Here is a 14,750-nt window from a genome sequence, read left to right as displayed (position 1 = left end):
CAAATTCCTTAGTCGTCTATGGAGGAAACGTCTTGACATAAAGCGATGAGTGATGAAGATGGAACGCGATCACCCTGACAACGTCCTGACCTGCGAGGTGGGAGTTTAAAAAAGTTAAGACACAATTTTTCTGATGACAAAGTGAATAATTTATTTCCGCAGGGTTGACACAATTTTCATTACTTAAAAAATTAGTAGCCTTCGTCACTGCAGGTGATGGTGTAATCAGGATAAACCTTCTTCAGGAGACCCACCGAAATTGTGTGGTCTGCTTTTCCATAGCCCTAAAATGAACAATGGCGTCAATGTGGCTCTCATTAGCTGGTAATTATTCCTTAAGACTGAGCAGCAAACGTGGAGAGAGTAAACAGAACCTCGAGACGATCATTAATTAGTGTAGTTTGATTGTGCGTTTAATATTGGCTCTTGTGAGTTGTGATCAACGAGGCGAATAAACGGTGGAACACCAGGAGGTGCTATTTTCCCTAGTCGCGAAACTATACAGTAAACATCATTTGAAAGGAGAAAAGAGAAGACGCAGTTCTAATAATAATTCTGTTCTAGCATGAAATGAAATTGAATATTTAATATGTTATTTATTAGAAAAAAATCCATATTCCATTACCGGCTCCATCATCTTATCTCTTGAAAGAAATTAAATAAAAATCTCATTTGCCTATGCGAAGCTGATACAGTGTTTCCATTGAATTGAAATTAAAAATGTTATACTGCTTCTCATATCTCTACTTATTGCTTTGGTACAAACACAACAGACGTGTACCGAGAATTCGAGGTAAATTACATTTTTTTGTGCAAGTTTCGCGACCTACTTTGGCTTTCTGCGTTTCTTTCTCCATTATTTTGTCGTGAAAAAGGCAGGAAAAAGCACCGTCAAGAATAAATAATTACCAAGGCGAGGGAGACAGCATCGCGAGCCAATCAGCGCGGAGAGAAATAAAAATACGCTGCTATCGTGATTTATGCCGGCGTTGTTTTCCACTTTGTCAGATTAGACTCTGTTTTCCGTGCCCAAGCGAGGAGCAAATAATATATACACGGCCGAGCATTTCATTATCCTCGCACCTGACATGCGCACCTAAAATGCAGTGTTTTGCATGCTGCGTCTCTTCGTCGCCGACGCGGATCTTTCACCGACAAAAAACACAAAGCAGTCGGGCTCCCCCTTTCGCGAATCGATTTTTAGTTTTATGAGAAAACGCGATTCGCATTCATTTTCGTCGTCCGCGCGCGCAGTTTGTCGACTTTGCTGTGGAACAGAGCGAAATCCAATTTGCCTGCGCGACGCCCGCGATGTGTTACTTCCATTTATCATAGCGGGTTCCGGAAATGGCAGCAAAAATGACAGGTGAATTTTTCCATTCGAAATGCAGACAGCTCCTTTGAGCGATTCGTGCAAATTGAATGTTCAACCGTTCTCTCCGCTGATCAATGCCTTTTTTATTAATAAAAAATTGCCAGGGTTCTTGAAGAATTTCCTGGAAAATTTCAGCAATAAATGTCCTCAGAAATTTGAAATGAGGTGCGTGAACTTTAACTTTTCGAGAAGCTTATTTTAAAAGGCTCGTGTCTCTTCTGTGAAACATTTTATCAAGAAGCAATTATGTACAAACTCTTGGCAGGTTTTTTCAAAGTCGTTCTTTGCTTGCTTGCATATATACACGTCATTAAAACCCCAAAGAAAACTTTCCTACCGAGCTGAGGCGGAGGTCAGAGAGTGCGGTTGACGTTTGCTTTTTGTCGGAGGACGTGACGAAATTTAACTCTTTCAATGCGCTTTTTATCCGCGCTGAGACGAGCTAAGGATATAAAAATGCAAAGTGCCTTTCCTCACCTGAGAGTAGCCGAAAACAGCGAGCTTTTTGTCTTGCGACGTGTGCAGAATCCTGCCGCCGCCGACACACCAAACGTCGACGCCGGTGCCGTGAACTTTCTTCTCCACGTCCTCGAAGATGTCAGCTTTAACAGAATAATTACAGTTATTAATTTTCATACCAAAATTAACAGCAGAAGATTATAAATAATTGGTCATTGAAAACGATCAACTGGTCTCCCTGAGACAAAAAAAAACTGAGGCCTATTTCAAAGAGTAGAATTATAATTCTTCTAGAAGGGAAACAGACAACTCATAAATTAAATCTACCAGTACAAAAAATTCGGAAAAATGTGGAGCTTTTCCGTGAAACTACGCCATTTTCTTCACAAGAAAGTACAAAATTGCGCCACAATAATCTTGTGACTTATTTTGGTGAAAAAAATATGAGCTACTCAAATCATAAAAGCCTAAAGCAGCGCGTGAGAGTCAAATTTTGCTTTCTTTTCAGATTATTTTTTAATGCTCATCCTAACGTAAGATAGTAAATTATAATCATTTTGATTAGAGGATTGATTTGAAAATAAATTAAAGAGCCAGATTATGCTATATTAACAAACAATTTGAATTTCAATTTTGATATATTGAGCATTTTTCACTCTAATTTACACACGGCCCTAAATATTAAAGTCATTCATATTGGAGTAAAACAAATTACATCTTAGCTAATAAACAAATCATACCATTTTGATTCATGAGTAAATTTCATTTGTTACAAAAACGTTTTAATTATATTTTGATCCACCTGAGTGTAATTAGCGCCATTAAGTTGAACAAAACTAATAATATTTTTTTAAATCCACAGAAAACCGATGCCACTACTTCGTGTTAAAATGAATATTGTGCTCTAACACGCTATTTGTGTTTCTCATCCCAGGAAGTGGTAAAAAAGAGTGTACGCGGAGACCTGAGGAAAGAGCCTCAGGTGCGCACTCCCTACTGCGCTGCAATGACGGAAACACGGGAGCGAGATGTCGCCAAAAGCCCGTTTTTCAATACTCCCAGCGAGGGGCAGTGCCCGGCAGACATTTGGTGCTTTTGTGTTTAAAATATCAACCAGCCGGAAGTGCATATTGTTAGAAGAAGAATTTTTGAAATTAATGAGGAAAAAAATAGAACAATTTATTTGGTTAAAATTTTGCAAAAAAAGAAGAAGAGAATTTCACACAAACAATTACACAGGTTAGGAATTAATTTACAACTCGTTACGTTTCCATTGTCATCATTTGAGTAATTTATATTGTAATTTTATCTGTTGAGCCAAAATTAGCATCTAAAAGGCCACTCACTAAGCGTAAATTTCGTTGCTTTGCTAAATTTAGTGCAGATTAGGCAAATTTAGGATACGTTTCTTTCCTACGTTAAGTTAGATGATGTCAATCAACAATGCACTTTTGCTTTCGGAGTATTTTTTTCAACTCGCGGAACGAAAAAATCACGAAAATCCAACCCAAAAAATTGTGAATATTTTTCGGAGTAATTTGATTTGTGAAAAGTTGCTCACCAAATGATACAGAACGAGAAAAATCTTGGAGAATGCAGCCCTCGTCTCCTGGATGGCGCGCGACCCGCCGCTAGGAGCGTGTAAGTTACACAATAACACGGCACAAACGCACGAGCTATCATTAAGTCCTTGGTGCTTTTGCCCTTCGATGATATACTAATTGGTGACAGCCTAACAGAGTCGCCAGACTACCTGGCAGTGTCACTGCAAGTGCTGCTCTTCGTTGTTAACCCAATTTACTCATTTATTTGGGAGCAAAGGATTTACGAATCATTCTCCTTTTTTAATATTTTTTATTGTGCTCTGCATTTTTTTTAAAAGTAAATTGCTGTTTAAAATTTGCCAATTTTTTTCTTTGCGGGTTGGAGAGGTAGAAGGGTTTCTGCCATTAAATTACTTTTAACTTTTAAATCTCCAAAAGCGAAAGTTAGAAAAGTAGGAAATTAAATTAGAATACACAGTTAGGGATGTAAGGTACAACAAGGAGTAATCCAGAAACACTTTAGAAAACACGGTTAGGTTGATTTAATAATGACATATAATTAGATTAAATTGAAAATTAGTGATTAGGGTACACCAACCACACAAACACATGACCACACATTTTTGTCTGATGAACTACAAATGTAAAAACCGGGAAAAATAAAAAAAACCCGTGGGGATTTACCCAGACGGAAGTCACCGATCAATATTACTGTAAAAGATAACATAATGTATCGTCGTGGTGGCGGTGGCGCTCAGGGTGCAAGAGAGGGAGGAGAGACTGCGGAAGAGACCAGATTCGAAGACGAACCAGTGGCGCAAGCAGTCGAGCACTCTCGCAGCCCTGAGCAGCCGACATTATGTAGCAGACCGGCACAAAAAAAACACAAAGCAAAAGGTATTATCACTTGTTTCCCTGCTCGCACCCGTTGCCCGAAATGAGGCATATTAAAGAGAAAGACAGTAACACTATATTACTGTTTTGGATAACAGAGGTAATAATTTATTTATTGTAATTTATCCGAAATTTATGAACTGACAGAAGAGTATTAAGTCAACTATTTGCTACAAGAAATAAATTTATTTTTCGTGCATAAAAAAATCATGAAAAATTGTGTGAGTGGTTTGAAAGTCTCAGCTTGAAGCTTGAAAGCACTATAGGCGCGGTTTTTAAGTGCACGTAATAACCACTTGTATCCTTGTTACTCATATATTTTGAGATGCAGCGTCGTCGACCATTGTTAGTCATCGTGAAAAATTAAATATGCGGTTGGCTGTGTTTGCGCGATGCAAGATCGTAACGCTTGATTACTTGTAGGTATTACAATGTCGGCATCAAGTAGCCCCTGGCTACCAAGTTGCTATGCAACCACGCACGACAGCAGTGTGCAGCAAAAAGCATAACCTCAAGGCTGTGACGTCCTCGACGCGTCTAAAGCTTCTTTTCAGCGCAAAAGCTTTTCGCAGCGAATACAGCTCGAGATAAAATGCAGGCATTAATTGTTGCGTCAGTTAAAAGCGCTGAAAAGGGATTTCCGCTGCATTGTATACTGTGCAAAGGCGTTCCAATTTAAGCTGCGGAATTATTAAACAATTATTATTAAAATACGTTTAGATCTAAAAGTTTCATTCCTCTTTCAACTTTAATCTGGAAAGTTCAGTTCAAACGATCACTTTAATATCATCGAGTTAGATAAAATAAATATGAAACTGAAATGTAGTTTGTTGCCATAGTTGAAATGTTGCCGTAAAGAAACAAATTAGTAGCAACTAATCGTGACTTTGGAGGGTTATAGGCTGCTAAAATAGGTGAGGTAATATATATTCCACCGGGGGCCAGGTTGCGATCTGCGTTGGTTCCCGCCGATCAGAAGTTAATATGGCGTCGAGATAATGGAAGCCAATCAGGAGACAGTTTAGCGGCCAATCAGAAGCGTCGAAAAAGAGGCGTGCCCACCTAATAATTTCATTCCCGCGGATTTTTTTTACATTTCCATTAGCCTGATGTGCCATCTAGTGGTCAATTCGCCAATTTTCAGGCTTATCAGCTGTTCGTAAAGAAATAACAACAAAAATATTCATTTTGCTGAAATGAATTTAACTATAAATTTCATTTTCCCGCCGTACTCTACCAGACGCCATATCTGCGCGTCGCGTGAATCTGGCCCCCGGTGATTTATTCCAATTTTTGCAACAGATAATGCACACATGGCACACGTGTGCCTTAGTTTTGTCGCTTTTATTTTTTTCCTGGTGTCTTAAAAGAAAATTTGTCAAAAGCGTGAATGGATTGAAAATATTAAAATAAATTTTATTCGTTCATTTATTTTTTATTTAGTTCACCTCTTTCGAGAAGGGCAGCTCCCTTAGAGCGAGCAACTAATTGGAAAAGGACCAGCTTCTGTTACTGTCCCCGCACGCGAGTTATTTTATTGAAACATTCGTCCCGTGGAATTAATTCATGCAAACCGGCGAGTAGCGAGTTGGACTGCTTTCACAACCCTCCTAAATCCGAATGGACTCGTCATTGCGATGCAATGGAGTCAAATGAAGGCGCAAATCAGCCCGCACTCGACCCCTAAATCCTAAACATCGCTTGGATTCTCGCATATAGCACAAGTGCACGCAAAGCATGCGTTCAACAATGCGAACAAACAGCTTTGAGGTAAGAGACTGCGGTCTTGCACATTTGGAAATGGTAGGAAATTAATTCCCAACCTATCTGATTTTCCATTTGCTACCATCGCACAGTTGAAATTTAATGCCGCAAAGGAAGTAAAATTATTTTCTGGTAATCCGGCGGTAATTCCAATTCACCGCAAAACTGCACAAAGAGGTTGCGAGAGTGCAATTGGCTGCACTCACAAATGAATAAAATCTTTTATGAAAAAGACAATCAGCTTTGTCGGAACTGAGTGTCGGGGAAAATATGTATAATATATGTTGCAACAGCACACAAACACCGGTGGCGTGCGTTGGTTTGCGAATTGTGTGCAGAGCGAGAGAGAGCACTCGAGCTCCCCTCAGCAGTTGTAGATAATTTCGCATTACCGCTAATGCACCACCACGGGAGAACAAAGAGCCGCCAGCCCTGTAGCACGGGGTAGAGAGCGAGTCCATCTGCAGCGACCTTGCAGATTTGCGCAACGCGCTCGACAGAATTCGCAAAAGGCGAATATTGCGCGATATGTGCACTTCTTGCAGATGCTATAAAGCATCGCATTAGAGTGAAGGAGTGGGCGAGGGGGAATGTTAATGGGATTGTTTACTCGGCCGACGTGAGACGTTTTGGTCTCTTGAAAATCTGTTGAGCTTAATCCAATTCGCAGCACTCACACCCATGAGTGAAATGGCTGCTTTATTTATAAACCTTTCCCGCAATCGCATGCTACAGCTCATAAATTTTTACACACGACGTAAATTGCTAGGTGGAAAAGCGACTCTAACGCGTTCACCATTATAGCAACGCGCACAGATATAAACTTTGAAAATAATATATGCTCATCGAGAAAAGCGTAAATGAGTGTTAGAGATAATTTTCAAGCGGATCTTATTCAAGGCTTGTTGCGCCGATGGAGGCTGAAGCAGGGTGTGTTCGCTCATCTCCCTCGCAGAAACCAGTTCATCAAGAAATCTTTGCATCACACTTTCTTATATAAAATTCTTTTATAGGATTGAGAGAGATTTTAAAAATGTTTTCCGCATAAATTTACGATTAAAACCGGCACAAAAGATTGTAGGAATTACAAGAAACGAATTCTACGTGATTTATTACCCCTAAAGCAGATTTTCTCTCAAAAGTCGTAGCAAAAAATGGTCAAAACGTCTAATTTTTTTTTAATTAAGTAACAAAAGAGTTGTTTAAACGTTTTTGGCTGTTATAAATTATTGGGAAAGATTCTACAAATAATTGATTCACTCAGTTATTTAATTCCTGGGGCCAAAAGTTACACAATTATTATTGTACCCTTTAAAGAAAATTATTAGAAAAACGAACCTTACTTTCCACAATATAAGGTCCTATGAATTTTACTATTAACACAATTTTTGACGCAAAAAAATTATTGCATTTCATTTCTATGAATATTTTCATGTTTGTTCAAATATTTAATTTTAACACTAAGAATTCAAAATAATTTTAATTGTGCAATAGCATTTAAAAATAGACAAAAACTACCAAAATTACAATAATTTAAAAAATATGCATTTTAGACTTCTAAAATTCACCACAATTCATCAATAATTTATATTTCCATGCAAATTTTCTTAAGCTCTCGAGAGATGTGCTTTAATCAAATAATAGTTTCACCCTTTGACCTCTACCTGTCCAACCCTAATTCTTTCGATAAGAGACTTGGAAAATAACCTCCGCCTTGTTACCATCAACACTCCATAAAAGAGATTGATTGAAAAGATCTCTGCTTCCCGCAGCTGATAACGACTCAAGCGGGCTGCGTAAATAGCGTGGCTATTACTGCCCTACTTTACCCACCGTACCCCCTTCGATCTCGATCGTATTTTTCCACTCCGGCACTGCAAACAATAGCGCAATTAACGCTGAGGTGGCTCAGTTTACCCAGGGGGTGCGAATCTTGTCAGGTAAACCCTCGTTCCCAACTTCCCACTCCGAGAGTGGGCGCCGGCTAGGCTGAATAGAGCGCATTGTTTGAGCGGTCGCTTCGCCAGCCAATATTTATTCCAACAGGTACTCACTCTGGCTGAAGCTCGCTGCTCTCGATCGAGAAAAGAACAAACAAACACTTTGCATCACAACACACTCGCATGCCTTTGCAAAGCAAAGGTCGACCGCCTCTCCACGCTTGGCCAACCTCACCAGAGGCAATTTTGAATTGAGTTCTTAGCCTTTTATGTTCAAGTTTGGTGGAAGAAACTTCAACTTCCGCTTTGCAACGGTACAAAAGGATATATTTCCAGATATTGCTGGAGTTCTCAGCCAGCCACGCCAGCCGCTGGTGAAAATAGGTCAAAAATTAAAAAATGCAAGAGAAAAAAATGTCTTATTCTGACTATTCGGGCCGTTAAAGATCGTATTTGACGAAGTTTCTGAGCACACCAGTCGATTCTTGAGGGTCGCATTAGGTTAAGTGGACATTTTTTCCGACCAAAAAGTCCAGCGCGACGTGCGGAGGACAAGTAGTAGAACTTTTTTCCCGCCAAAACCTATATGCGAGAAGTGCGCGTGCGTCAGAGCTGGTTTGAGCACTTGCAGAGAGACCGCCTGTACGAATGACTTCTCCAGCTAGCTCTGACGCATGCGCAATGCGCAGTTCTCGCTTTCATATTGTTTTGACGGGAAAAAAAGTTCTACTTGTGCTACGCACGTCGCGCTGGACTTTTTGGTCGTAATAAAATATCCAATTTACCTATTTCGAACCTCGAGAATCGATTGGTGTTCTCAGAAAATTCGTCAAAGACGGTCTTTAAAAAGCGGAAAATGTTCATCTCAAAGAGAGAAATCTATGGAAACACTCTGCAACATCAAGAGTCACCGACGCGTTGTTTGATTGGCCGACGGGCAACTACCTAGCTAGCAGAGAAAGTTTGCGAACAAATTTTTCACAAGGGTTTACTGTTGACTGGAGAGCGCGCGGTGACGACAAACAATGCGCACAAAGCGATAGCGGAAAGTCGAGTTGCGCCACGGGCGGCCATAATTTCTCGCCACCTCCACCTGGAAATAGCTGGCAGGGCTTTCCGCCGAACAGCGGTTGCATAACTAACTGGAAAGGCGTGCGCGGCGACGAAAGGATGAACGTGCGCCCACTGCTACTTGGCAAACGCACGACGTAAATTTGCACTCGGAATGCGCGCGGCAGAAAGGGTATTTCTCGGAAGCAGAGAGCTATCTGCGGCATAATAGAGAGAGAAAGAGCAACTTTTCACCTCGCGTTCACACTCGACTGGAAATGGCAAAGCAGATTGTTCCTGGAATTGTAGAGTTTTTCACGCTGAAGAGCTGCATTTCCGTGTCATAGCACTCCAATGAACTGAAAGCATGCAGACTCTGATGCAGTAATTGGCTGTTCAGCATGATCGGCAGGACTGCTGACAATGAGTTTGATTGCAACTAATTGTAAGTTGATTTATTCCAACTGAACTTGTGCACGTTTATACTAATTTTATGGGCAAGAATTGAATAAAATTAATCTCCACTCAAACAAAATTTTGCCGTTTATTTTAGAACAAAATTGTAACACTCCTAGGCCATGATTATAAGTTAAATTAAAGAATTTTTTCTATTTTAATATAAAAATCAGTAACAAATAACAAACATATTAAATTTAAAGAAATCCTGCAAGCAAGCTTCTCATTTTGTAGCCAGATATTTTGGATGAGCTTTTTGTCCGTTTTTCTCAACTGGTATAGAGCTGCTATTTAATGATTCACAGTTAAAAAAATGGTTTATTCCAGAAAGCCAGACGCTAATTCAATTCTACCCTCTGAAAATTGGTACGAACTTTTCAATGGCAGCAAAGGTCACGAGCAAGAATGAATCGCATCGATCGTCTCCGCGTTCCTGCGAAGAGAAATACACGATATCTACTTCAAGTTCCAGTCCTAGCATCTTTTAAACAAATATATAAAGCAGAAACGTCTATATTGATGGTACAAATTCAGCCGATCGATTCCAGAGTGAGCATTATATCAGAATTTCGCCCTTTCATTTCGTCTTAATGTCTCTTGAGTTTAAGAGGATCGATACTGCAAAATCCTAGAAATTCCTTGTTGCCAATGCACGAAATCTTCTTTAAGGATTCAGTTGAAGCCGAAATTGACCTAATAAGCAGTGAAAGGGTTTTAGGACAGATCTCGACGAGAGGAATCGAAATCTGCCAAGAAAATGTGGTCAAGTGCTGGAACTTTTGGAGAAAATTTGAATTTTTACTGTAGCAAGGTCCTTTTTTGATAGTTCATCGATCAACTGCTTATTGCATCCAACAATTCAAATAATAATTCAACACTGTCACCCTGTATCGATCCACTTAAAAATAGCCAAAAATGTTTTTGGTTTTGGCTTTGTTTTTTATTACGACTTGCCGAGTCGCCACTGCTCATACAAACTAAAAATATTGATGCATTGCATTCATTAAAGGTGCTGAGAAACGTCCAGTTGTTGCAAAAAGCAATGAACTGATTCCTCTCGCACCATCGACCATTTTGCAAAGCCCAAACAACGGACGCGGTCTCCATTCAAGCGATTCAACTGTGCCCGCGTCAATAAAATCAGCAAAGTAGAGGAAGAGCAGCCGAAATATGTATTAAAAAATGGGGTTTTATGCTCCCCGGCGGCCATTAGCGCGCCGGTAGCAAATTCCACTTAAGCAGCTTATGTTGTGCAAACGCACCAAAATAAATAACCGGTGGAAGGGGGCGAAAAAACTGTGTCACCCGAAAATTAAATTTCCGTCCTGCCGATTGATATATATTTCTGGGCGGACGACGGGTTATTTATCGGGCGCAATGTGTCACCGCGCCGCGCGATTTATCCCCGCAAGTATTACGCACAACGCGTTTGCGGAATTCGACCTTTGCAGTGCGCAGCGCGCGAGACCTTGTTTCATGCAGATTGAAAATGATGTCGAGCGGCAAACAAGGAATAGGAGTGTTGGCGCAAAGCGAGTTTGCTGTTTGTCACGGCTGCCAGCTGAATTATACGTTTGTGTATATACCACCTTGGATGAGATTTATACACGCTGTCACTGCTGTTGAGATTATGTCACGCGATAAACTAAAAGATGAAGTTTATCTGCTCCTTAAACGGCAAGACAAAGAGTCGAGTTGCACTTTTAATTGCTAATTTAAATTGATTATTACTTTGCGATTCATTGTTTGATTGTCCAGCTCCAAGGGCGAGTGTTTGCAATTGTTCAGGTACTGGATTGAATAATAAAGAAGATTGCAAAATGTCATTGCGGCCTCTGAGTGAGAGACACTTGACAAATTATTCAAAGGACACACGCACGTTACAAAATATTATATAATTTTAATGTTGTTTTTTTAAATTAAATTGGTTTCTTTGAGCGGTTCAGTTGATAATGTAAATCGGTAACCATGGTGATATATTGTTTGACAAGTATAATACAGCGCTCTTATGTTGACGCCAACAATGTCTAATTTGAGCAAAGTTGCGTACTTGAGAAAGTTATCTGTGGAACTTGCCTTTGATATGGCGGAAACTCCATTATTACGTCTCGTTTATAATGTTTATGTTGAGCCTTAACAAATTATTCAAATATGGTTTCCACCAAAGAAAGTTTAAATCATCAGAAGTTTTTTTAGAAATGTATAAAGAAGATCTAAGATATTCTGTTGGATATCCTTTATAACATTAAAGGAGGAGAAACGAGAGGAATTATTTACTGGAGAGCAAACTAAAGCTGAAAGGAGATCCAATTTGTTTCCAGCTTTGAATAATTTGACTGTTTTAACTGATTAGCACTGTCTCTAGATTTCGTCATTTTCCAGATTCAAACTCAAATGGTAACTAGAATGTTTTGTTGATTTAAACACGTTCGCAAGGCGAAAATATATTTGAATTTACTCGGCTGGTTCTAATTAATGCCACACTTTCACATTAAAACCAGAGACTAGTTCACACATGTCATGAAATTTGACGAAAATGAATCATCACCCGAGACGCCGAGGTGAATTCAGCACGTACACTCGAATTTTCCCTAGTTTAATTTAGGCGCTGGCAAGCGGCCGAGCTGTCTGTCCACCTAGAGTGTGCGACTTAATTTCCATTCAAAACGACAACGTTGCAGCGTATACACTAACCGTCGGAATCGATATATAGTGCGCCGCTCTACTCGCAGCAACGACTGAAATAGCCGGCGTATATATTCTATCGCAATAAGAAACACACGTTGCACATTCGCAGCAGAAACCATTTTTGAGGGTCTGCACACCGCATTGTTAGAGTGGAGGTCGTGGCGATGCAGAGCCGAGTTCGCGCCTCGCCGACACAATGTGTTGTGTGTCGTGTGCCCGGCAATAATTATTCACGGGGCGTGCATTGCATTGCGGCCGAGTGTTATGCGGAATCCTGCATGCTGCACGTGTTCTCTTTGCCGGGCACGATTCCAGCTTTTATGTTGGGTCCGTGAGCGCAAAAGTGACGTCAAACGAAACGCGTATAGTGGACAAATAGCAATTAACGCGTCCGTGAAATCATCGGGCTGCCTGCTTTTATTAGCGTCCGTCAAAAGCAGCCAATCGATGCCCAATTATCATTCTATCTTTTCGCAACGAACGGCCCGCTTGCTTGTTAAAAGTTGTGGAAACGCTAGAGTTGACGTGTTAATGATTGCTGGTTAAAAGTTTTTCTCTCTGCGCCGAACAGGGAAATGGTTTTGAGGCAGGACAAAAATATATTTCCCCAGAAAAATCAACCATTACAAAGTTTGCAGTGTAAATTAGATTAAATTTCTGGCTTTGCCGCGTCCACAAACATGCGCAATTTTGCGTGCTGTGGTCACTTTGCCCACCAAAAGCTCAAACTTGGATAAAAAGACAGGCTCCTGAGGGACCGTTAACGCGCTGGTTAGAGGAAGACCCGACTAACGACCTCGCAGGTGGCTTTTCTGTGCATCTCGCGCTGCGTATCGATCCCTCGCAAGAAGGAGAGCAGCACGCACGCACGATCCCTGACTGACTCAGTGAACCCCTGTATGAATTCGGGTGTGACGTCACCCCACGCGCTCCGGTTATAATTGCAAAGGTGAGCCGCTGATTGCGAGTGCTTGTTGATTCGTTCGAGCCCGGCGCCTGCTAACGAGAACCAATCATCCCCAGCTATGACTGGCAATCTGTTCATCCTTTCGTCATTGACGTTTTGCAGAGTGGACTCTTTTTTAGGCGACCAGTCTCTTCATTTTTGAGTGACACTGACGAAGAGCTGAGTTTTCTCGATTTTCCTTGTTTTTTGTCTCTTCTAATGATTCGGTTCATCAGTGCTGGAAATTAAACGGGATTTACACCCTCTAACGTAGGTAGTGTTAATCAAATCGAGATATATATTTATTTTGCTTTATTACCATTTTTATGTGGTGTTCTGTATCAAACTCCAAACAAAATTGAAAGACGTGCGAACTTTTTTTCCCGCCAAAACAATATGAATGCGAGACTTGCGCATGCGTTATAGCTGGCTAAATGTGACAAAGAAGTCATTCGTATACAGGTGGTCCCTCTGCGTCTGCAAGTGCTCAAACCAGCTCTGACGCATGTGCACTTCTCGCATTCATATTGTTTTGGCGGGAAAAAAGTTCGCATGTCGCGCTCGACTTTTTGGTCGGAAAAAATGTTAATTTTACCTAATTCGACCCTCAAGAATCGATTGGTGTGCTCAGAAATTTCGTCAAAGACAGTCTTTAAATAATTGGGACACAGGTTTTTAAATATCTGCTGATTATTAGGGCAAAAGGTGGAGTGATCGATGAGATCCAAAGTATGTCCGTAAAACATAATCCCCCTCAAATTGTCTCTAATAGGACTGCTTGATGCTAAATCTGGATTGCTTATTGAAAGCGTGCAAAGCAAAGGTATTGCTAAAATCTAGAATTGCATTTGTGCTGTGAGCTTTTTAGGTATCGGAAAACTGGTAGATTAAAAATTCGACCCTATTGTTCATATCCTGCGCTCCGAGAAGTCAGTGCGGCAGAAAATCTCAGATGCCTTTTGGATATTAAAACGCTCACGCTGCTGGTGTATCGTCAAATGCTCCAAGTAATCTGAGAACTGAGCATGGAATCGGAAAAATCAGCTTCATTAGCGACGGAAATATGATGCCTCATGACGAAAATTGTAGCTTCTGATGTGCTGAAGTCTTTGAAGATGTCTTGCCAAGGATTCGAATTTCTTTTTCGCAGGAAAAATCTTTTTGATAAGACTCTCCTCTCTTTTTTCTTCATGAATGATCTCATCTGACAATTGTTGTCTGATGAATTTGGGAAACCTGATTTTCCTTCAAAACGCCATCAATCATTTTATTATGGATCAGAATTCGAGTAGCTTGTTATATTTCAAGGGGCATAGATGTATTAAATTTCGATTTTGTCAAAAGGTTTTCCCGATGAAAATGGTTCAATATTGGCTGAGAGAATTTCTCTGTGGAATGTAAATAAAAAAACAGTATATTGGAAATAAAATAGCTGTTGCCTCGCGAAGGCAGTTTTTCATTGTTTTGTCTAAATGTGCTGCGCTTTTCACAAACCATCTCAGTTTTCTTTTCATGGATTGTTAGACTCGCGCATTTTTTATGTCGATATTGATCTCAAAATTGAAAACAGGTTTAAAAATTGAAAATTATGCTGGATTTGAGATAGTTTGTTTGACCCTTTGGTTCATTTTTAC

At 40.3% G+C, this 14,750-nt stretch overlaps 1 protein-coding gene across 1 annotated transcript in view; it reads right to left on the bottom strand.

Annotated features, from left to right (window-relative positions):
• Nucleotides 1–125: 125 nt before the first annotated feature.
• Nucleotides 126–14,750, bottom strand: part of LOC135944583 (14 kDa phosphohistidine phosphatase-like) — a 59,515-nt gene continuing 44,890 nt past the window's right edge. The window contains exons 3-4 of the mRNA XM_065491623.1: nt 1,853–1,977; nt 126–284 (exon numbers count right to left, since the gene is read on the bottom strand). Coding sequence (XP_065347695.1) covers nt 192–284; nt 1,853–1,977 — 218 coding nt within the window. The 3' untranslated portion in view covers nt 126–191. The remainder of the gene's footprint in view (nt 285–1,852; nt 1,978–14,750) is intronic.

Source organism: Cloeon dipterum, chromosome 4 (genome assembly GCF_949628265.1).
Source record: "Cloeon dipterum chromosome 4, ieCloDipt1.1, whole genome shotgun sequence".
In the NCBI taxonomy this organism is placed as follows: domain Eukaryota; kingdom Metazoa; phylum Arthropoda; class Insecta; order Ephemeroptera; family Baetidae; genus Cloeon; species Cloeon dipterum.
This window is presented reverse-complemented; position numbering and strand designations above follow the sequence as displayed.